Source organism: Carassius auratus, chromosome 2, assembly GCF_003368295.1.
Source record: "Carassius auratus strain Wakin chromosome 2, ASM336829v1, whole genome shotgun sequence".
Classification (NCBI taxonomy): Eukaryota; Metazoa; Chordata; class Actinopteri; order Cypriniformes; family Cyprinidae; genus Carassius; species Carassius auratus.
Window position 1 is genome coordinate 17944935 of NC_039244.1, and position 24988 is coordinate 17969922.

At 37.0% G+C, this 24988-nt stretch overlaps 1 protein-coding gene across 1 annotated transcript in view; it reads right to left on the reverse strand.

The window, feature by feature from the left end:
* Nucleotides 1–2041: 2041 nt before the first annotated feature.
* The window catches only part of b4galt2 (UDP-Gal:betaGlcNAc beta 1,4- galactosyltransferase, polypeptide 2), a 99085-nt gene continuing 76138 nt past the window's right edge, over nucleotides 2042–24988 (reverse strand). The window contains exons 4-7 of the mRNA XM_026288184.1: nucleotides 18983–19170; nucleotides 16546–16668; nucleotides 8652–8756; nucleotides 2042–3732 (exon numbers count right to left, since the gene is read on the reverse strand). Of these exons, the coding sequence (XP_026143969.1) occupies nucleotides 3582–3732; nucleotides 8652–8756; nucleotides 16546–16668; nucleotides 18983–19170 (567 nt within the window). The 3' untranslated portion in view covers nucleotides 2042–3581. The remainder of the gene's footprint in view (nucleotides 3733–8651; nucleotides 8757–16545; nucleotides 16669–18982; nucleotides 19171–24988) is intronic.

Here is a 24988-nt window from a genome sequence, read left to right on the forward strand (position 1 = left end):
ATGACCAATGTAAAATCAGTGTTGCAAAAGTGATGCACTTATAACTGCAGGTCATGGTACCCATGAGACAGAGGTGATAAATTACTTAAAAAAGGAAACAACGTTAGTGACTGCTTGGGTCAGCAGTTAAGACAACATGAATGCACACACAGAAATGAAATGAGTTGGTGAGGCTAAAATGAAAGGCATGAGGGGAAAGACTAGGAGATGTGTATTTTAAAAAGGACAGAGAGAGTGACTGGGCTCTCATTAATGACTTCCTCTGTGCTGGGCTGAAAGAATTGTTGATAGCACAAAGAACCGTCCACACATGGTGCAGAAAAGCCGATAAGAGAGAAAAAAAGAGCTTGAACTCCCCTCACATTTACCCCTCATAAAACATCTGAAGGCATCAGCTTGGTGTTTTCAGGCTGTAAAATAAAAGGTGAAGAAGGAATAAGGAACGGTAAAACATCTTTAAGAGGCTTGCAAAGTATTGTAAATAAAAGCAGTTCAATGCAGTCCAGATCATTCAGAAGAGGAGAACACAGGGTCCAAAATTAAAGGGATAGTTCACCCAACAATGACAATTCTGCCATGAATTACTCACCTTTTATGTCTTTTTAAACCCATAAGACCTTCGTCCATCTTCGGAAAACAAATTAAGATTTTTTTTTGATGAAATCCGAAAGCTTTCTGATCTTGCATAAACAGCAACACAACTAAAACGTTCAAGACCGAGAACGGTAGAAAGGACATCTTTATGACATCAGTGATTCAACTGTAATTTTATGAAGCTACAAGAATACATTTGGTGTGCAAAGAAAACAAAAATAAATACTTTATTTGTTCTATTTAACTGTCCGCTGCCATTCACAAGACTACCATGTTTACAATGCATATGCATTATACAAAGCCACTAGAAGGCAAGCCTGCAACTTTTAGCCCCCCCCCCCCCCCAAAAAAAAACAGTTAACTGCTGATGCTAATGCTTCCACTTTGCCAGTAGGTCCAAAAGGAGATCAGGCTATTTTTTTTATTTATTTTTTTATTGATGTCAATGGAGTAGAGGCTTCACTACGCTGAATAAACAGCTTTTTAGAGAAATAGCTTATCATTTAATGAACCGACAGCCTATTGGCTGAAGTCTTTGACTTCTTGCGACAAGTTGGATTCAGTTTACAGAATTTCACATTCATTCCTATGGTATCCGTAAACAGCACTAGAGTATCGCACAACTCTGACTGAAACTCAGTGACATCAAGGCTGTAATGTGTTTGGTTATTAAGGCACACATGATCCAAGTTGACCATTATGCTTTCTCCAATAGTAATAGTGAGACAATCTCTGGCATGCGTCTGAAGTGAATAGAGGACAGACAGTGACAGGGAAGAGAAGGATTGTTGTTATTTTTGTTTTCTATGCACACAAAATGCATTCTTGTAGCTTCATAAAATTATAGTTGAACCAATGATGTCACATAGACTATTTTAACAATGTACTACCCTTCTGGGTCTTGAACTTGATAGTTCCCTTGCTGTCTATGCAGGGTCAGAAAGCTCTCAGATTTCATCAAAAATATTGTAATTTCTGGTCTTACAGAACGAAGGTCTTAAAGGTTTGGAGATGTGTAAATTTCATGTGGACATGAGGATGATTAATTAATGACAGAATTTTCATTTTTGGGTGAACTATTAACCCTTTAACATTAGCCAAACACCAAGTGCAAGTGAAAATCAACATGAAAATGACAGATGATGAAAATTATGGAAACTAGATTTATGTTTTTGACGTTTTCAGTCCTCCTGAACTCTGTTGAAAAGTGTGGGGCTGGTAACATTGTTTAATGTTTTTGAAATAAGTCTCTAATAATGCATTTATTTGATCAAAAATACAGTAAAACAGTAATATTGTGAAATATTATTAGAATTGGAAATATATATATATATATATATATATATATATATATATATATATATATATATATATATATATATATATATATATATATATATATATTTGTTTTAACATATTCTTAATTGATTTCCTGTGATAGATTTTCAGCAGCCATTACTCCAGTCACATGATGCATCAGAAATCATTCTAATAAACTGATTTGGCACTCAAGAAACATTTCTCATTGTTACCAACGTTAAAAACACTGTGCTGCTATGAATTTTCATACATGTAATTCATCTTTTATGAACAGAAATTCTAAGGAGCATTTATCTGAAATTTAAACTATAAAAATGTAGAAGCATTCATAGACTAAAAGTGTTATTTCTTCAGATATATCTTACTGACCCCAAACATTTGAAGGGTAGTTTATAAAAAATCTTCATATTAAGCTATCAAAACAAAAATATAAATGAACAAAATTATAGGACTTCTCGTTATTATTGCACAGTTAAGGCCGAACAAACTTCTTGGTGAACTGTGCTCTTACAAATATGCATAAAAGACAGCTAATAACAATTCCTTTGTTAGAGACACACATTTTTTTTTAAATAAAAAAATGGCAATATGAGTTATAGCCTGTAAGAAATAATTACTATGGTGAATGTTTTTAATTCACTTGAATTGAAAGGTGTGGAAAAATGTTGATTTTGGACCCTGGACTCTGAATGATATGGGCATTATTTGATCAAAGCACTCATTGCTAACTTCATACTTCAAGTTTTTAAAAAAAGCCTTGATATATGACATCTAAATATGAATCTTTCAGGCAAATCAAAGTAAACAAAGAAAGAGTGGCTTGTAGCACAGTCAGTATTGAGCAGGTGGTGAATGATACAGAGGTCTGATCATCAGTAACTTCTGCAGAAGCTCCTCAACTCTCAGCGAATGTTACCGCTGTTTCTCCAGGCATCTACAAGGCAGCCATTCGTACCAGATTGACTGACACAGTCATGTGCTTGTAGGACTAGTCCAGATCCAGTCTAATCACACACAAAATTGTCCCCCAAGTTCCCAAGAAGACATCCCAACGAGGGTTTCACCCCCAGAAATGCTGAGAAGTGAGAACTTCAGCTTAGTCCCAAAAGAGGAAACAACATAAAAGCGCAAGAGAGAGATATGGACACAATCCGAAGGAGCCAACTCAAGCACTGATTTATCAACCTCACATGATCAACCAACATCTGAGAAACGAAAGAAGAGATTGAACGCTGCAAGCATCGCAGGTACAAAGACACATTCGCTTTTGAAATGTAGAGTAGTGTATGTTCGGACTGATTTACATCAATTGACCAGGCTGTTCTTCGCAGATAAACATCACTTACCAAAACCAGAACTCAACAACCTTCCCGTTAAGAGCCTAAAATCCTGTACTGATCCTCAAGGTCTGAATAAAACAGCCAGTGGAGTATGATGATAATATTCCTGTTCCTCTAAACACTGCACATCTTGATCTGGATCAGCATATGAATCAACAGCACATCGATGGATCCACATCAAGCTTCCACGTATTCCTGAGAACGAACCTGTTCAGCATTTCACTGCATTATCTTAGGAAGGTGATCCTGGGCAGAGCTTGAGTGTGTGTGTTTGTGCGCTGAACTTTAAGAAGGTCACGGCATCCTCGGTCAAGACCCAGTTGCTCTCTATCCTTTGAGAGGTCTAGGAGGAGGCTTGCCGATCTCTACGGAAATGTTGGTGTAGAGCGGGTATTTCTTCACAGACACCACTCTGTACATCAGTGAGCTGATCCCATCTTTCCTCATGGTGTTCTTGGTGTTCTGGATCTTAGTGAACCTGGAAAAAGAAGAAGAAACACAAACAGTATTAGCTGCGTCATGGTTTTCAGAAACATTTAGGATACAAAAGGGCTTAAAAATTACAGTACATCTTCATAAAGGACAATAAAGCAGTGCAAATAAACCATATATGTGGCCCTGAGCCACAAAAACAGTCTTAAGTCACTGGGGTATATTTTTACAAATAGCAAAAAAAATATATATATTTTTTTTTTCTTTAATGCCAAAAATCATTAGGATATTAAGAAAAGATCATGTTCCATAAAGATATTTTGTAAATTTCCTACTGTAATTATATAAAAATTACATTTTTGATTATTAATATGCATTGCTAAGTATTCATTTGGGCAAATTTAATGGTGATTTTCTTAGTATTTAGATTTTTTTGCACTCTCAGATTCCAGATTTTCAAATATTATATAATTATATTATATTGAATAATATATTCAAATAAAAATGTTGTATCTCAGCCAAATATTGACCGATCCTAACAAACCATACATCTTAACATATGTTAAGCACATTTTTTTCTAACCATAAAAGTCTTAACAGACTAATAATCTTCACTTTCTTAATCTCCCGCTCTCAGATTAAATATGGCAGCCATGGTGAAGGTTAAAAGTCAATAACCTCGATGACACTGTTTCATAACTAAACTCCATAACCTGCGCCTCTTTGATTTGAGAGCTTTAAGTTAAGATTATCAGCTCAAAGCATTCATGTTGGGTTGTTGGGTAATGAAGAAGAAAAACACATATAATTATAAAAATATAATTTGGTTTCTTATTTTTTGGTGCTTTTATAGTGCTTTTATGTCTTTCTGGAGCTTGAAAGCCCATGTTCACTCTAAAAAAAGAAAAAAGAAAGTGGTTTCTTTCAAAATTCATATTTTGTATTTCAAGGAAAGAATAACATATAGCTTTGGAACTATAATATAATATAATATAATATAATATAATATAATATAATATAATATAATATAATATAAACAACATTAATTATAATAATATAATATAATATAATATAATATAATATAATATAATATAATATAATATAATATAATATAATATAATATAATATAATATAATATAATATAATATAATATAATATAAACAACATTAATTATAATAATATAATTAGTGATGGGCATTTCGGCTCTTTTTCGTGAGCCGGCTCATTTGACTCAGCTCACTGAAAAGAGCCGGCTCTTTTGGCTCACAAACGGCTCTTTAAAAAAACAATAATGTTTTGACTATGATTGGTGTGAAAACTATTCTAATTAAATTATTAAATTAAATCATACTCACAATTTCTCACAATTTCTTTAAAAATGCATTGATTTGTTATGAAAAAAGAATACTATTAAACATTTGCATTTAAATTTCAACTTTCGAATATATAGAAACAACATTACAAAACAAATACAATCTGAATCTGAACAACATAATAGAACCCATATTAAAGAACAATAAATAACTGAAAGGATTAAACTGGTCCCTCTTTTTTGGCATGTTATATAGTCAGCATGAACTATCTCACTAGTTATGTTTTGTATAACTAGCATGAAAACACACACAATGCTGATCATAATTTTATTTTATGAGAGATTTGCATTCAGAAATGCAAGCTGCCTTATTTTCGAGGGGCTAATGATCATTAAAATGATTTAAAAAGGCGGCTGTGCTTCCAACTCATTTTTCTGCTTTTGTTTTGTTTTCAAAAGCTGTTGTGTTTTTCCTCTCATTTCCACCGTGTTTGACACTGTGTGTGTGTGTGTGTGATGGCTCGGCCCCTACCTCATGCCGTATAATTGGTTGACACCTCGTGTATGATTGACAGGAACAGAATGTGACGTGAGGCTGATCAGACAGTCAAAATATAATATTTTTTTTGTTCTTTGAATTAGTCATTTATTTTAAATAAAATAAAATGCATCCATTATTTCATTATTACCTAATTATTTAATTTCTATAGGCTATATATTTTTTTTTAAATAGAGTCGGCTCTTCATATATGCGAGCCAGCTCCCGTCGTTCACCTACAAGAGCCGGCTCTTAGAGTCGGCTCATTCGCGAACGACCCATCACTAAATATAATATAAACAACTGTTTTCTTTTTGGAAATGTTTTGGAGCTAGAACGCACTTGTTTGTCTCCAAACGAATGGTCAGGCTAATAAAACACATCTTGTAAGTCACTTACAAATGATAATCTCAAATAAATGTAAATATAATAATATGGATGACTGCATACACTTACATACCAGTGTCAACCAGCAGGGGGTGAAATCACATTTATAAAGGTGCACAGAGCATCATTCTTGCAAGGGAAAAACAAATAGCTCTCACAAGATTTCATCGGAATCAAAACAGACATTAACCCTATAAACCACATTGACCATATTTAAACACTTAAGTTACATAAAAGGAGAGTTTTTCACTGTGACACAGATAAAAAAAGAAGGAAAAAACAAGCTTTGTGCTGTAGGCACTGAAAGACAAGAGAAACAGAGATATGATGAGAGTTTTAGACTCCCATGGTTTATCATTAAAATTAGAAGTTACTTAAGTTCACTGAGCTCTGCTAAAAAAGAAAAGTACAGGAGTATTCAGCAGCTCTGCTTCTCCAGCAGCGTTTTACATTACATCTTAACCTTCCATCCCTTAAGACACCTAAAATGATATACATTTCAGTCTCAACCAAAGAAGAAATGTTTTAACAAATAGCACATCTACTCTGAAAAATGCCACAAAAGTAGGAAAGAGAGTTCAAGTTGTCCGTTAAAGGGTAGTTTGATTTATGTGCAGCTATCAACTTCCATATCAATGTAGGTGCCATGAAGGCCATTAAAGAGTCTGCAGATAATGATTAATGTACACCTCTTGAATGAAATAAGTGTATCTGAAAGGGCTCACACTGAACTAGAATTAAAATTCATGTGGACCGGTGTGCAGCAGCACTAAGGAAAGTTGATGAATAGAAGCCTGGTTCCTCCGGCGTGCAAAACATCTCATTATGAAGGCTGATGCTCTTCTGCGGAGTGACTAAACAAAGATGGCTGTGGTAGTAACAGAGCTGAGGAGAGGACAGCCATTCATCAAGTCCAACAACTCTTCTTTTTAAATAAGGGTTTGCTTGGAGAACGCAGCCACTTACTCATCTCCATGCAGCAAGTCTTAAAAAACAAAATGACCTAAACCTGTGTGACAGGAAAATAAAACAAGACAAAACTTAAATAGCCGGCAACTTGAAGTTACCACAACTCTGCCCTTTACAAAAACATACATTATCATTTAAAAACACACATTATCATTTAAAAAAATTGATATATTATCACAGAATGTATGGGGAACACAACTGTATAAATAAAATCCAGTAACCCACGGCATTCCCCGAATCAGCTTTCTCCATCAAATTTCCAGCTCAGTTTTAAGAGGCAGTTATGTTTGAGACTAAACCTCTTATCACATACAAAAGAGCCATTTTAGAATAATCCCCCACAAGCCTCTAATGGAGGCAATAAAATCTAGAGAGGAAGGGATCATACTCTAAACGACTTCCCATTATTCCCGTTATGGCGCTAATCAATTATAAATCAGATTCCCAGTTGAGCTGTGACTCAGGGTTATATCAGCCTTGGTGAAGTCAGAGTGTTTCAGAGGATGCCGTCGAGATTCATCAACCTCTGACCGCACTTCCTGATATATTGATTGTCACTGAGCCAATGTCTGCATCAGTCTGTGGAGTCACTATGTTAGCACACTTAGAGTAAATGGTGCACTAAAGTAAAGCTTTTTCTGACTTACATACATATTTATTGAATAAGTATATAAGCTTAGGAGCCTTGTGGTAATTGAAGAGCATTTAAAAAAAGAAATTTCAGTGAACAATTAGGAAAAATATTTTCAATTATAATAATAAATACTTAATATTTAAGTATATAACCTTCAGGTTTCCTTAGAGGAGCACTGGCTTAATTGAAGAGCATTAAAAAAATGTTTCCGCAAACAATAAAGTACACATTTTCCGGTCTGATGCTTGTACCAAATGTGGATCTCAGCAATCGACTCCGCATCTTTTTTCCCATTTGAGACAGAACACAAACAAACGACCTGTCTGTGACAAACGACCCGGTTTAGCGTGACATGTTTCAATTCATTAACTTCAGCACAGACACCCCATTCATTTCTACCCAGCGTTCTTCTGTCCTCTCCAGCAAAAATGAGTTTAGCATGCGCTAGTGGCTCTCGGGGTGGGCCGCGCTCATTACTTCAATTGTCTGAGCCACTTGTAGGAAAAAAGACAAAAAGAATGAGGAAGAGCAGGACATAAATGGAAAGACAGTAAGTGAGTGAATGAGAAAGAGATCAAGGGGGAAAAAAAGAATGAGAATGAAACTGAGCAAAAGAGAATAAATCACTGACTCTTATCTTTGCACAGTGAGAGCTGAGTGAAACCTCCTACCAGAGAAAAGACCAATCCTAACTTTTAATGGCATTTCTTTTGCTTCCATCTCGCCATTTCGCTCAGCGCTTTCCAAAGATTGACAACCACCAAGAAACAGTAGACCAACCTGCAACTGCAGGAATCGTTTTGCAATTAGTTGCTCTGCTGTGAAGCTTTTCTACCTGGGAACGATCTGGCTCGCAGCCCAGCGTCCGCGGATGGGCTTATTGATTGGGCTATTTTACACCCAGTGACGTTTGAGCTATTCATGCATTAAGAACCTCCGCCAGCTGGCATCAACACACACAATCATATTTAGGAGGCTGAATAGGTCTTAAAGATCAAACTATCTTGCAGATCCAGGCAACCGAGTTGCAAAAGCTGGATAAAGTTTGCAATGCAACAAACTAGAAAGCATTCAGGCTGTATTCACACAACACAGAGATGAGGTGGAGGGAGAAAAGGGTCTTACCTCTGGGGGTTTGGCTCATTGTGCTTGTCTCTCTCATGCTTGATCATCCTGTAGCGGCCGATTCTCACATCGGGCCGGGACACTTTCATCCCATTTAGTGTGATTCTGACAGAAAGGGGGAGAACAATGGAGAAAACGAATGGTTAGAGTGTACGAGGTTTCATATCGACTGACTGATTGGCTTCAAGCAGTCACAACATCGTCTACTGATTGTCACAGCTACGGTTTAGAGAAGAGAGAGCATCACCCAGCTCCAATTCTCAAAAACACTTTCTGTTTGTTTCATTTGTGTGTCCACATTCTCATAATTTTATTATAATGTTAATAATAAAAAAACAAAACAATGTATTATTATTATTATTATGTTGAAATAAATATATGCATATTCAGACACATCTTTAATGTGCACTCAAAAGATAATTTACTTCCTATGTGGTATTGAAGTGGACAGTAGTTTGTAGTTTGACACATGAACAAACGATGAACTTCAAGCAGCAACAGCTAATCAAAGTCTCTACACAAATACCAGGAAATGTCAAATAAGCAGGAAACAATGCAGAATTAAAACAAAACAAAAGTCAGTATCTGAGAACTGTGTCGGGAAGGTTTGCTTAAGAGAGCAGCCAGACCAGGCAGCTCCACACACACCCCGCCTGGAGTACAATCTCATTTGTTTGAGTAACTACAGCTTAGAGCGACTCAGGATTGCTTGAACAATCCAACCATTCTAATCTCCCTGCTTGGCTCAAGGTCTTGGCATTAGCGCAAATCTTATGTTTGTCATGTGAGCATTGTGTTGTTTGAGCTCTGAGCCCCGCACTGCATTTCTGACGGATGATGCCTTTATTTGATTAGATGGAAATCCTTCCGAAGAGAATAAGAGCATGCCTATTTCTGTGTGTTTGTGTGGGATTTTTGATTTATTCCATTTTTATATACATCATCCTAATAATCCAAGAGCAAGTCCTTTGTTATAAATAATGCAGCTGGGAGGATTCTTGACCCAGAAAGCAAAAGGAGACTTCTGAGGGCCCGAGATTAGAATGAGAGAAAAGACAATGTAAACAATGAAGAATAAATCCACATAGAGAGTGGATTTATAAATGTCACTGAGGACCAAACTAAACGCGTGATAGTGACCATATTTACATATAAATGTATTTAGTGATTTTTAACTAGTTCATTCAAAATATAAAACCAACTGTACACAATATGGCACATCAAGGATGATATAAAGTACCTCACCTTACCTTACCCCTAAAGGTGTAAATAAAAGATTACTAGAGTATGTTTTAGAAAAGAAAAAAAACAAAACTTTTCAGTACTTCTACTTTACAATCTCACAATGTTTTACTGTCATTCCTGTTCGTGTGACTCAATTGGTAGAGCTTTGCCTTAGCAACGCAAGGTTATGGGTTCGATTCCCAGGGAACACATGTTAGGTAAAAAATGTACTGTAAGTCGCTTTGGATTAAAGTGTCTGGTAAATGCATAAACTTAAAACTTTACAACTACTTGTTACATATCTGAGTGAAAACACCAAATTCATTTAATGCAGAATATGATAATCATATTCATACAGTACATTCCATGGTATTTATATGATATCAGTACTGAAGTATTAATATGGTTAAATGTCCAAATAAACATTATATACCTGTATCTTACACAATTGTAAACATATTGTACATGTTTTTACTGGACAATAAGACAAATATGTAAACTTTTTTTTTTTTTTTTTTTTTTTTTTTTTTTGCAGTGTAAGAACCTTGCCAAATTGTGAAATTCCTCATGTCTGAATCTTGCTCAACCCCATTCCCGGTATGAGGTTGATTCTAATCAAGCTATTTTTTCTCCTCTGCTCTGATTTGAATTTTGGCTGGAATCAGCAAAGCTCCAGGTATGTAAAGGAGATACAATAATAATAATAATAATAATAATAACTCCAATAACTGTGTCCATGTTGGAAATTACTGTTTGGTTGGCTCATGTTCATGGACACCTGCAGTAATTTGGCTAAACAGCCGTAGCCTCGGGTAAGATGAGGGTTAAATGCCTTGGAGCTGGATTTGTGTTCATTATTATGCACATTATACACACATATTACAGCATTTTCTCAGATCCTATTGTGCGATTAATTCGCAGCAGTTTTCCTTGAACCTCTGGCCTTTCACACCTGGCTCAGACAGCTGTGATTACTCTGGGGCTGCCGCGATTTAAAAGCTGTCTGATTGGGGGGGGGGTGGGGGGTGCAAAATGCTGTGCCATTAAAGACCTTGAAAATCGTGAAAGTTTTGTGACTTCCTTTCCACTGCATAGAAAAATGAGTTTGTTTTTTCTGGTTAGCAACAAACAAAAGATGCTACTAAATTAACCTCAGCCTTGGAGGCAAAAAAAAGCATTAAAACACCTGCAGGAAGAGAGCGAATGTGGAAAACAGGTGGGGAAACACTCATTACTCATCCAAAACAAAAGCAAACAGCATCACTATTGTACCATAACAGAAGTACATGATGAAATAACTCAGTGTCTCTATTAGCCAACAAATCAGTTTTGTGATTAAGGGAATGTTTGTATGAACGCTGATATAATAATTAATCATTTTGACTGATCTGTTTTGGCCCATAGTCTTTGATTGGATTAACTAAGTCCTTTCTTTCTTCCTGCAGTTCATTGAATTGCATTAGCCTCTTAGTTTGGAGGAGAATTGGAATCGTTACTATTACTTCATGGCTTACTGGTGAAGCAAAATGGTAGAGGAGCAGAAAAAAAAGACAGGTCAGACACACCGGGAGAGAGAGACAGGCTGAGAGACAAGGTGAAGAAAGTGAGGGAAAAAGTGAGAGAAAAAGGGAGGGACAGAGGAGTGGTCATACAATATGGCAGACTGACTGACCTTGTCTGGTTTTCTTTTTCCATTACAGCCCTCCCCAACTGGTTTTCTCTCCCATTAAATGTGTGGAATAAAAAAAAAACTACTGTACTGACTTCTGGAGAGTACATATTGCATGATCCCTAATACAAAAATACAGATGTTCTCTCACTTAACTCTGTGTATAACAAAACACAGCTGTGTAAAACAAAACAGATGTAATTTCCCACTGTTTATAAATTTTTTCCCCATAACCTTATTAAATGTGTCATCTTTCACATAATATTTTTACATTGTTTCATTTAAAATCAGTTAAGAATAATATGAAACTGTAGAGTTGTTACCATACAAATGAAATGCAGTGATACTATTAAATATGAAATTAAAGCAACAGTAGGTGGCGGCAAATGACTGTTTTAATGAGGGAGTCGTTTAGTCATTCATTCGACTGATTCGGTCGGTTCAAGTAAAGTTCTCTCTCACTCGCCCCTTATATTATACATACATACATGCATTTATTTAGTTAGTTAATTACTTTGTGTTCTCCATAATCAGGTGACATGACCAGGTTATGTTGGTTATGTTCTTAAAATCAGGTAGTCGTCAATATTATCTTGGAAATATAAAGTTACTTTGCACATTAATATAATGAGCCAAGAAAAATGTCTGCTATAAACGGCACCAAAAGCTGCACTCTTGATGCTGAAGTCATGTGTCTCCACATGCCCATGGAGTTAGACAGACTCGGACTGTGATTGTTGAATGCTGTCAAAAATAGACTCCTCGTTTTAGTCCAGTCTCCTCAAGAGTAATTCATAACTTTTCAATTTCAACTTAAAAATCACAGTAGAGCACACCTGTCTACTGCCTTCCACTGTCTCGTTCTTACTGAAATGTAAAGGGAAATGTCCCTCCAGGGCTTCCATCCTCTCCAACTACACAAATGTTGAAAATCAAAGAAAGAATGACGGGTTATTTCTCTGTCCACATGACCAGAGGGAAGAGCAAAACTCTCCAAAAGCTTTTTTTTTTTGCTTTTTGTTTCAAGCCAGCGTGATGGAACATTTGCTGTGCATGAGGCCAGGACACAGTCATCTGAGTCCACTATCCTCCCTCACACACATCCCTCTGGGCTATTTCTATCCACAATGACTTCACCCTACCAGTGCATGCAGCGGTGACCTTCTGTCCAGCTCGCAGAGCATGATAGTGGTTGCTCTTTCCATTAAGAATGTTTTATAGATAATGCCTCTTTAGGTGATTTATAATTTTAAAGCAATCATTATTATGAAACTGCCATAAAATGATCCAAAATCCAAAACGAAAACAAAGGATTGTCTACATCTGGAGTTTGATACTGTATGGCTGCTGTCTAGATTATGATCATAAACAGATAAATATTGAGCAAAGAATGGATTAAATGTGCACTTTGTCTTTGATGTGCAGTAAACTAACAGTAAACTACAAAAACTGAATGCCAAAAACATTTTTTTTTTTCTGTATTAAATGTGAAAGCTCAAATGAACCTCAGTTAAGTCACTTGCTAATTAGAATGTTTGTCGTATGGTAAATGCACTCTTTTTGTAACAACACTGTATTTAACTGCATTAAAATAGTCATCTAAATATACATTCAAAAATACTACTATGCAAAATGTTGGTTTCATTCAGATTTTTTTATATTAAATAATAACTTTAAATTGATGAAAAGTGACTGCAAAGAATACACTTCCACACACACACGCACGCACACACACACACACACACACACAAAACTGTTTCAAATAAATTATGTTCAGTAGACAGTAGACCGAAATGACCGTGATAGCTGATGAAAACTCATCTTTACCATCACCAGAAATACATTTCACTTAAACATATATTAAAATAGAACAAAAGCTCAATTAAATGCACGAATATGACACTTGTAAAAACATTTTCATCCAAACTATGACCATTACAAAAGCTCAACACAGTTTCAGCGTAGCTGGAAAATGACCCCTCTGAATTTGTCATGTATTTTGTCAGAAACCAAGGACAGAACTGGCTGCAGGAGCTTCTCACCAATAGCGGGTGACTATAGCTACTCCGTATTAATTCTTAACTTCTTCCTTGGCTAGAAGGGACACTTGAAGCTAGAAGTCTACTACTACTGCAGGATCAACAACAGCAAGAAACAAAGATTCTGCACACTAATGCCAGCTGCCTTCACACGCATAACTAACAATCCAGTCCACAGAGACAGGCCAGATACAAACAATGTGTCTCTTCTAAAGCAGCAATGACAGAGGGGTACATCCGCACAGACTTACAGATTTCAAGAAGCCAGGCTGCAGAATTTCGAGCTTGCAGAGAAGGATGTCCATTGGCACTTGGACCCAAGCTGTCAGACCGCTGACCTTCAAAGATATGGGAAGAGAGGAAGTTGTTCTGACAGGGACTGGGAGTCCCTGGAGCCCAAGCAAACTGGTTCCAGAGAACTGACAGTATGTTCAAGTAAACTTCCACCCAGAGGAATCTAAATGGGCTCTGTGTCTCTCCACCAGTCAGACAGAGAATTTGAAGCTGAACACACAGCTGGGTCCACATGCCATTCACTCTTACATCTTGTCTCTGAATGACTGCTAAAAGCTGACTGCTCCCTGTCTGTAAAGAAAGAACTTATTCATACTTTAGAAATATTTCAAAGCCACAGACTGAGTGAGCTACAGTGGCTCAAAGTGTCTACTTTTAAATGAAGTTAGTTATGTCGAAAACAAATATTCTCTGATAAGGACCCCAAAACCCCCTCAGACCCCAGAGGGTTAAAACAATGCAGTCTTTTGAACTTTCTATTCATCAAAGATTTCTGACAAAGAAAATGTATCAGAGTTTCCACAAAAACATGGAATAAATCAGCATGTCTGAATGATTTCTCAAGTATCCTGTGACATTGAACACTGGAGTAATGATAAATTAAAAAAGCTGAAAATCAAAGGTGCTCATTTCGACACACCTAGAACATAAAACTAGCAGCGAGAAAATCCAAGAAGTTTAACAGTTAATGTGCACTAAATATGCATGCAAAATACATAATTAGAACTCCTTCAAAACAACATCAAGCTTTTTATATTCCCCCAATAAAAACAGCTCACTTCAGATATAGAGCTCAGGGGAAGCTGCAGCTTTTTTATGGATATCAAGCTATAAGGCCTATTTTTACTTTTATAATCTATCCATTGTGTCAAAAAAAAAAAAAAAACAGGGGGCAAAGGCAGGTAAAAATAATTTGAGAGGTGTGCTTTATCACACCATCCAGTTTCCACTATCTACTGTCATTGGGACCCTAAACAACTTTAAAGAGTGACATATGGGGCATATCTCCACGAGTGTTATCGCTGTTGCAAGAGCGTACATGTGCCCTGATATTCTGCAGGTTTTGCTCTCTCATCACCTGAGCAGGGGAAAATGATAGCTAGTGAACAAGCAGCTATTCATTATCTGGAAAGACAGGCATCAGACAGCAGAGCGTCATCTATTCACACGTTTCTGTCTGGACATGGTGTAGATTTGTGAGTGGCCACTGAATATACAGCTGCTCCCTGCAGAGCTGCATATCCCAGAGAATAAAAAAAGACCTAGAAACAGAGCAAGAACACTCTTCAGTGACAAAGCGTCTGTTTCTGATGACGCATACTTATGACTTTTTTTTAAAGCCTGTCTAACACATTTCAAGGCCTGTCTACCAGACCTCAAAACTAAATGACATCCCAGAAAGTCGCTCAAAGTTTTCTAAAGAGCGCACATGGGCAGCCATCTAAAAACTTTCAGCGTTATTATTCATTTAAGTCAAGAGAAATAAAGAACCATATTCTCTTAAATGTACAGTATTTGAATATTCAGATTTCTCACAGAAGCTGTTAATGTGTCACAAATGATTTTTGAAGAAGTAGATTGGAAATGTGCAATCTGTTATCACGGATCACAGTGACACATTTAGACATACAGTATCAGCAATTACGACAATCATAAATAACTCAAAATATGTGCATTTCATGGTTAACTTCCATTTGTCAGCATATCAGTCGTCTTTAAAATGGATTGTTCTAGAACCACCAGAAAGAACAACTAGTCAAAGTAACACTGACATTATAACTTACTTTTCTTACTTTCTTTTAAACTAAAGCAAAGAGCATAAACTAATACATAATTTAAATAAAACCTTTGAAGACTTTTTCCCTTTTAATAGCCTCTCCTTTGCTGCCCATTTCCCTCAAACTGTGGTGCTGTATTTTATTAACCAACCGAACAACTGAAGTGACAATGTTTTTGTGGGAGAAGTGCTAAATACATTTACCAAATGAGTCTATAGCTAAATAAAAAGTAATGAATTAGACTTTATTAAAACACAGCGGGATAACCATATACAGTAAACTTTTTTATTGGTCAGAAAAAAATTCTGACATCATGTTAAAAAATTAATAAGCAGAACTGGTATTTATTAAATGATTAAGTAGAGGTTTTAAAGCTTTTTCACATCAAGGAGACATGACAATTCTTATTTAACTACAGTTAATCTCTCAGATAGCTGCACAAATGGATACATTTGTGAATTTCCTTCAAACTCTCCAGACACCAATATGGAACCACTAATTTAAAGTCAACGTGAAAAAAAAAATTAAGCTATCTATTTGATAAATGCACATTATTGATCCTATTGCAAACAACTCATCGATGCATGCGTGTAATTTTTTACATTTTATTAGACCTCATAATCTAGTATAATCTAGTAATAATTTAGTCAAACTGACTTGATCTTCAGATGATACGATAGACTTCTCTCTGGTGTCGTAAACCAGACTTGCATCCTCCTTAGGCTTTGAGTGCAACTCCCACATCTCCGCCCTACATATTTTCTTTTTCGATAATCCATTACACTCAGATGTATGTCAAAGATCCTAACCTACTTCTGTTTTATCCCAACTTTAAAGAACCAGACCTCGGGCACTTATAAAAGAGAAAGACAGTGAATTCATGGCCTTACCTGTTGTAAATGTCGTCATCTTCACCTCCCCAACCCCAGTACTCATTAGGGAAGCCATTGATTTTGAGGAACTGTTTTCTGCTAAGGCCGGACACCCCTCCAAAGTACCCCGCATAGGGCAGCCTGCAAAGAGGGAACAGACCTCAGTCATTCTTATTCAGTTATTAGACAAATTAGAATAAAGCCTTAAATCTGAATGCATAGGACCTTATAATCACCAATAACATTTTCTGCAGTAATATTACTTTAAATTGACTACTCATGATTTTTGTCCATTTGGAATGTAGCGCTAAAGGCTTTGGATTCCCATTCGATTTTCTTTTTGATTCAAGTCTACAGCTAAACATCCTTTCTGTAGGCCCTCTCTGAACTGAGCTCTTTAGTCAGTCAACTCAAGCATTCGAATTTAACAAAATTACACCTCGTATGAGTGATTCTAGAGAGCCACCGAGTCCTCCCACAGGGGATCCAATATTTCCAAATGCTATCTGATCCTTCTCCCAACTCTCTTTCATCACCTCTCTCCTATTTGCCAACCCTTAGGCCCCTCGGCTGAGCTACACAACTCTAAGGACGCCCCGTAAAAGCTTACGTTTTCTCATCACACAGCTCAAGGTACAGAAGTCAGATGAGAATTATCTGAGGAATCATCGTCTACAGGATTAAAGGCTGATGTAAATATAAACACTCCATTGCAGGTCAAAGGCTGAATTAAAAGTCCTTGGCGGTTCTCAGAACTAAGTCATATATTTGAAATTGAAACCACAGAGTTATTATATCTCAAGCAAGTGTTCGAAGGCTTCAAACAAATGCTCTACTGGATGAACAGTCTGGAAAAGCATCAAGTCCACTTAGTTGAAAACATGGTTTCAGTGTCTCTTCTTTTAAAAGGCCCACTGGGCTGTGGGCTGGCAGGTGCATCATGGGTAGCCGCCTGGGGTTTGCCTTGGGCTACAGCAGTGTATGCTGCCAACAACAGCAACCACATCCACCCACACAAACAAATGTGCGACATAAGGGCAGAAAGAGAAGCGAAAACTTACATGAACACGCACAAACATGCATCCACAAACAAGTGCTCGTGCGCGCTGCAACCACACGTTAAAAGACAACAAGCTGAAATTAATGAGGCCATCTGCTACAGCAGCAGTCTTCACAGAAACAATATGACTGAAGTTTCCTCCCATGCTCACGGTCTGAGAGCGTGCAATCCTCAAAAGGTGCTCCATTTATTAAACCAACGTTAAGGCCTCCTCAGACGCATGCCAATAGATGACTCACAGAGGAAACAGAGTTATTAGCCCACTGACAGTTAAAAGCAGTTCATGCTCTGGAGAACGGCAGTGGCATTTGTTTAACAACGTATTGTCTGGCCGTCCACAGAGAATTAAAACCAAATAACTGTTCAAAAACACTATAATCAATTATTTGTATTTTATCAAATACTATAAAAATGACTTCTTATTAAGAACACTACTACTACTAATATAATAAAAACATATACATTATAATTGTCTTAAGTATAATAATCATACTTTTAAATAATTTTACAGTAACTATTATGAAATGTGTTACACATACCAACTGATTAGTAACTAATTATCTTTTGGAATAACTTCCCAACATAGCATACATCGTAAGACAGAGGCTGATTTAGACCAATTCCTTGAGGATGGCAGAGTTAAGATTGTCTCGCCCCTCACACAAAGACAGGAAATGAAACACCATGGAGCAAAGGCCAGCTTGTCTGCTTGCCAACAGAAGACAGACAAAATTCATTTCAAGTTCGAGAAAAAAAAAAAAAAAAAACATAATACATCAAACCTTCACCAGTGTTTAAATATTTCCAGCTAATACACTTGAAGAGAGCCAGTATGTCTCCGCTAAATAATTGTCTGCCTTGGAAAATGAATACATATGCTTGTCAAGGCTCCAGGTCTGTCTAGACTGGCACAGCACCTAACAAACGAACTTTTGATACATAGTAATTCAGCTGTATTCTAGAGCCCCAGATGACAAAGCATCATAAGACATATATCTTCCCTAGTGGAAAAAAAGCAATTAATCATCAAACGCCCAGGCTTTGACAGACAGCCCTCAAGCTCTGGCTGTTTGATTAACAGACTCTTTTCTCTGCAAAGAAATAAAGACTAATACAGACAATGCCATCTATTAATATGTATGTAAATAGCAACAAATGCGGCCCAGCGTTATCTGTAATCAAATCTGGCAAGGCCACAATTCTACAAGGATATTAAATTCATATAAAACACGCCACTGATTTCATTTTATTGCATTTTCAGCCTTTATATGAGGCTTCTGATTATTTATGTATCAAAAGGGACAAGAATGATAAAAAGTGAGATAAAATGATACATAAAATATAATGTGTCAACAGACTACTGCACTTTGTGGCTCCTTAAATATTGAATGTTACCTGAAGCCGAATTTGTCCATGGCAATGGCAAAGTGACGGGGCTGGTCGTAACAGTGGTACAGGTTCCGGTCATCCATAGGGATCAGGTCTACGTCACTGAAAATGAAGCAGTCGTATTCTGCGTCTTTAAGAGCCTCCGTGTAGCCAACATTCAGAAGCTTGGCCCGATTGAAGGTGTCCTCGCCAAGCTGAAACACAACAGAAAAAAATAAACTGCTATGAAGGACAATGAAAGAAAACAAACAATTCACTTTTATTTTTTTTATATTATCAATAGTTATAATATTGAAAAAAAAATGAATAAGAAAAATCAATAAGAAAAAGATGTCTAATTAGGTCTATATTTATACTGAATGGGATGCCATGGAACACCACAACACCATGTGATGTCTGAACTAATAATCCAGTGTGACAATAATCCCATGTAATCCTGTAATAGCTGAGATTTGGCCCAATAATCCAAAGGTGTGAAGTACTGTCACAAATCTACTGCCTTTTCGGCACAATGCCCGTGGATGTGCACTACAAAAGCATTACCAAAATGATTAAAGGATGCATATTACGTAAGGCTTAGAAGTGTTGCATTCACAGCTCAACCACGTCTGCAAACAGTGAGGAAAACCTTCGGATGCAAACAGAAACACCTCTCAAGAAAAGCTCTAGATTTAACGAGTGAAATCTTATTTCACGACATCAATGCTAAAAAAGGAAGGAAAAAACCTTAATACTAACTGACTTTTATCTTCTTTCAATATTTATCCTAACTTCGATTCTCTCAGAGGCCCAGATGCTTCAATATAAGAGAGAAATGGAAGAAAGAGTGAGAGGGGGCAGATAAGGCAATATCTTTAAGAGACATAAAATAGCTTTTTCCATCAGCAAGGGTGCTCATTAAACATCACTGGGCTCATTTTTACTAGTTTAATAAGATTTATTCCTTGTGTGGTGGCAGGCAGCTCAGACAAAAAAAAAAAAAAAAAAAAAAAAAACAGCAGGTGTCTGGTAATAATAATACACCTTGCTAAAAATGAGATTCATAATAGGGACATGCTCACGACTTGAACCTCTCATCCAAGAAACCAGATCTAACACAGCAGATATGTGGACATCATGAGCAGATGGTTTCGAAACAAAAAAAGGAAAAAGGATCATCAGAATTCACCCTGAAGTTTCAGCTGTGAGGGGTTTGGCTTGTTTTGTATGGTTTCAACACACCATGGAGTGGGTTTGACTGTGAAACAGTTGCTTGCCCATGATTCTCTGATAAATAAAAAGTTGAACAGAACACAATTCATTTGAAATAGAAATCTTCTGTAACATAATAAATGCCTTTAATGTCAATTTAGTGCATACTTGCAAAAAAAAAAAAGAAAAAAAAAAAATTGGTAGTAATTTAATACGAACCGTTCCTTTGCAGTTATTTACATTTGTGTACCTTTTACTTATTTGACATTTACACAGTAGATATTGGCATTAGCCATTGAGAAACCTATTCTGGTGGATTTGGAAATAATATGGCACTCTAGAGAACCTTGGCGCACTAAAGTCCACTATACATGAATATGGTTACATAAATCCACATGTAGAGTAAATGTGAAGAGTGGTGTTATATATAACCCATTACAAACAGCCCAAACTAAAAAGCATCTACTCTGAAGGTGGTTCCTAATTGTAGTCAATGAGGCAGAGGAAAATCCTTCTTGGCTCGAGCTCAGTAAATAAAACAGCCTCCCTCTTTCCATCAGTACCACACTAAGAAGTACAATGACTCTGTTTCTTAACCCAGACTTAAACCACTCAGCTTGAGGTCTGAGAGTCACATCAGCCCCCAGCTAGAGTCTCCTTCTGCTTCTGTAAGCTTATCGCAGTCATGTCAGTTGCTCAATACTTGCTCTCTGAGAAGCAATTAGCTGTATTTTTTTTTATCTGATGATCACACTGATAGCTAATCACAATCCCTTGCTCGCTCTAGGTCATGAGGCAGGATCCCTATTTTTGAACGCTCATGGCCAATTGGGGGAGTCCTACCCGGACCCTGTTGCTATGGAGACAGATTAGGACCAGGGCTCATCCTGAGAGATAGCATTGTGGGTTTTCTTGTGCAGGTGTGGGATGTGTGTGTGAGCGCGTGTGTATGAAAAAAGCCTGCATTATCAGTCCCCAGCAGGCTGACCACATCATCCAGCATGCTATCGATGCCAGAGCTGAACGCTAGAAAAAGAAAGGGGGACCAAAAAAATCAGGAGTGAACTGGATTGAAGAGTTACAGGGCACGAGTGCATTATATATATATATATATAAAATATATTTTTTATTAATAAAAGCATCCATTAATAACAGTATTCTTGGTGTAATGTTAATGTAACTTTTTAAATCTGTTTTTGTAAACTTGTAACAATATACATTTATTCTCAGTTTGAAATGTGTGGCAACACAAAAATGAAAATAAATAATTGTAAATTATTCTTTAAAAAAATCCTGACACTCTTCATCAACTTTAAATATACTGGCATAAATAACAACAACAACATTAATTGTATTTCATATTTAATTTTTAGAACTGTAATAATTATAATTAAAATGTGTTTTTGTTTTCTGCATTTAAATGATCTTTACCAATTTTAGTAGTAAGAAGACGACTATTTGTTAAAAATAATTATGTTGATGTTCTTGAAGTTTAATTATCATTTATTTATTGTGTCACTAAGTATCAGAAATGAAATTAAAAATTATTTTAAACAAAAAAATCTGTTTCAATATCATTAATTGTAATTACAGGGGAAAAAAAAACATAATAAAATAATATACTATTGGACTGTGGACAGCAGCTGTGTGCTAGACGGACATCGTCTAATGCCTAATTGGTAGACATCACATCAATATCAGTCATACAAATTAAAGGGGAAAAATTACAGCTTTTCATTACCCTAAAGTTTTAAACTACAACTAAATCTTTATGTCTGATGAGCTCCAATTCTGTCAGCTGGAATGAATGAATCTCTCTCAAACTGGCCCAGCCTCTGGGACGTCATGACACTTGCGCTCTGGTTTCTTCTCAGATGTGAGTGAAAAGAAAAATCCTGCAAAACTGAAGCAGAAGTATTCATTTAGCTGATGCTTTCATCGTAAGTCACTCAAAGCGCATTACTTACAGTATAGAGACAACCCCCCTGCAGCAACCTGAGGTTTCTCAGGGCCACAATCACTCACAGATCACTCTTTGAGGTGATCAAACCAGCAACCGCCTGGTTAACCAGCCCAGATGAACATCCACAATGCCACACCATCCCCAGAAACGCAATCTCACCTAAATGAGGACACCATATGTTGCACAAGCATGCTACAGTCAACAGACCACTTACAATGAGTGTTTTAAACGCGCTGCTTTTGACAGGCTCTCTTGTTGTGACCTTTTTTGCCCTGCTCGCTACTATAGAAATGGTTTATATAGTCAGACTCACTACTGTTTTTAAAATACTCCAGAGGAAAAAACAGCTCTCTACAGAACGGCTGCCGAGCATTAAGCTGAGGTTTCTCACTGTTGAACAACTGTGCCGGGTCAGCGAAAGCTCCTAACGTACTGCTGGAAGTTTTGTTGCTACAGTTTTGGAGGTTGCTTTGATTTCGGAGAGAGCTGCCTCATTACTGTTTCTCACTGCCACCTGACAGCTACTGTAGCGTGAGCAGGGCTCAATTAAAAGCATGCTTCAGACATGCGTTCATGTCTTATCAGCCTCTGAGCTAGAGGATGAGGCAGTGCTGGCAACCGGCCAGGCAAACTAATTTACAGTAATGAAGCAGTGGCAGAGGAAGCGCAGAAGAAAGGCAGCTTATATACAAACCCCAGCTATTTCTGAGAATTCAATTTGAGTTTGTCTCCATTTCATCAATAGCCTGACATCACAAGGATTAGCATGGAAAGAAGACAGACGAAACAAGCTGCTGTTATCAGATGGATTCATTAGAGCACTCTCTTGCCTCTTTGCGTCTTCTTTCCTTCCTCGTCCTTTCTTTTTTAATGCATTATGTTCTTTTCCACACTTTCTCTCTATCTCTCCCCCTTTCTATCATTCTTTTTTTTCATATCATCAATGCATTTTCTTCTTAACTTCCTTCCTATTTGGTTTCTCTCCCTGTATAGTTTTCTTCTGTTTTTTTTCTTTCATCCTCTTCCTTCCACCTATTTTCATTCTTTCCTTTTCCCTCTTTCTTTCCTTTTTGATTTCTCTCTTCTTATTGCTTCCTCCTTCCTGTAGTTTTCGTTTTTCCATCCTATTCCTCTCTTTATTCCTTCCTTTTTCATTACCTGCCTTCCTTCCATCAAACCATTTGCATTATTTCTGTTTTTCTTTGTATTTCTCACGTCTTGCCTCCATCTTTCTTTCTCTCTCTCTTTCTTTGTCCTGTTCTGTTCTTTCTTTCTTTTTCCAAATTTACTTTTCCCCAACCATTCTTTTATTTCTCTTTTACTTCATCCCATACTTTCCTTTTGCTTTCATCTATCGTTCCTTTCTCTTTTTTTCATTCCTTAATTTTTCCTTCCTTTCCCTTTCTTGCTCATTTCCTTCCATCTTTAATTCTTTTAAAACTGTTCTTCCTTCCTTGGTTTCTTTCCCTCTAGTGCTGTTTTTTCTTTTTTTCCTCTTTGTTCATTCTTTGCTTCCATTTTCTTTTGCACTTCCTCTTCCTTCTACATAGTTATTTCTTCCTACATTTTCACTGTGGTTTATGTTTCTTTCTTTGCTTTCCTCCAATATTTTCTTTATTTCTCCTTTTTCTACATTTCCCTTCTTTATTCAATTCCTTCCAATCTTTCTTTCTTTCTTTCTTTCTTTCTTTATTTCTTTCCTTGTTTTCACTTCCTTTAACTGACTCATGACTTCCTCTCCCTCCCAGGCAGCTGCAAATAGAAATAAATTTGTCAAGGATCAACCATTTTAGAGTGTAAAAGAGAGAATAACCATACAAAAGAGAGGGTTATAGTTATTCTCTCCTGTATGTGAAAGGCCAATAAATTATTGCTCTTCTATCAGTGCACCATTTAAATATGGATTATAGCTGGGCGTACATCAGCCTTGGAGCAGCAGATTATTAAAGTGAGCCTTACTAGAATACGCAACATGCGCACTCCCACTGTCCGACTGACACTAAATCGATACGATACTCTAAGGGCCCACAGGGAATTAGGAATTTTTCATTACAAATAAATCACTCACACAAACCTTGAGGCTACCTTCTCTCACCAATCCTTCTCTCGACCGAGTGTCAGGCTTTCGAGCAAACAGAAAGATCGGGGCATTCTGGGTTGAGTTACTGCAACAGTGAAGGTCAGAATCACATCGCAGGAAGGATGATTTCTATAGTATCCAACACATGTCTGCACAATGAGAGAAATACTCACAGTGTGCTGTCACACATCCCACAATGCATTGCAACCATGATTATTTTGGGGTTTTGATCATCATAAGAAACAACATGTTAAACACATCCCCTCCATTGCCTTCAGCAGGGTTGGAACAGGTCTGGTGGAACATGCAGTTTAGGAGATCTTAACCTCCCTATGGGTGCCACTGGATGAATCATACACGGTGTTGCTAGCAATCAGCTTACATTAAGGCTATCAGAACACCTGCTGTCAGCTAATAAACCATGGAAAGTTGCTGCAAGTCCCCCTGTCAAAGTGAGTTACTGCAGTCTTCAGTAACACTTGCGGGCAGAAGAGAGCTCTTCCTCTTCAAGAAACTGCCCCTATGGTCCTCCGTGTACTCAGTACAACTAGGCCTTACTAATTAGATTTTGATGTGTTGGTATCAGTCCAGTGGCTTAGAATACATGCCATGTTTCTCTCTTCTTTTCATTGTTTGTCCAAGGCAAGGCTGCCACCTCAGGGATCTCATGCAAGAAATCACAAAGCACAATGAGGAACTATTAATCATTCCGCGCTAACAAGGGACAGCATGCATGTCCAGTCTCATTTTCATTCCCTTCTGTGTGAATTATAAATTA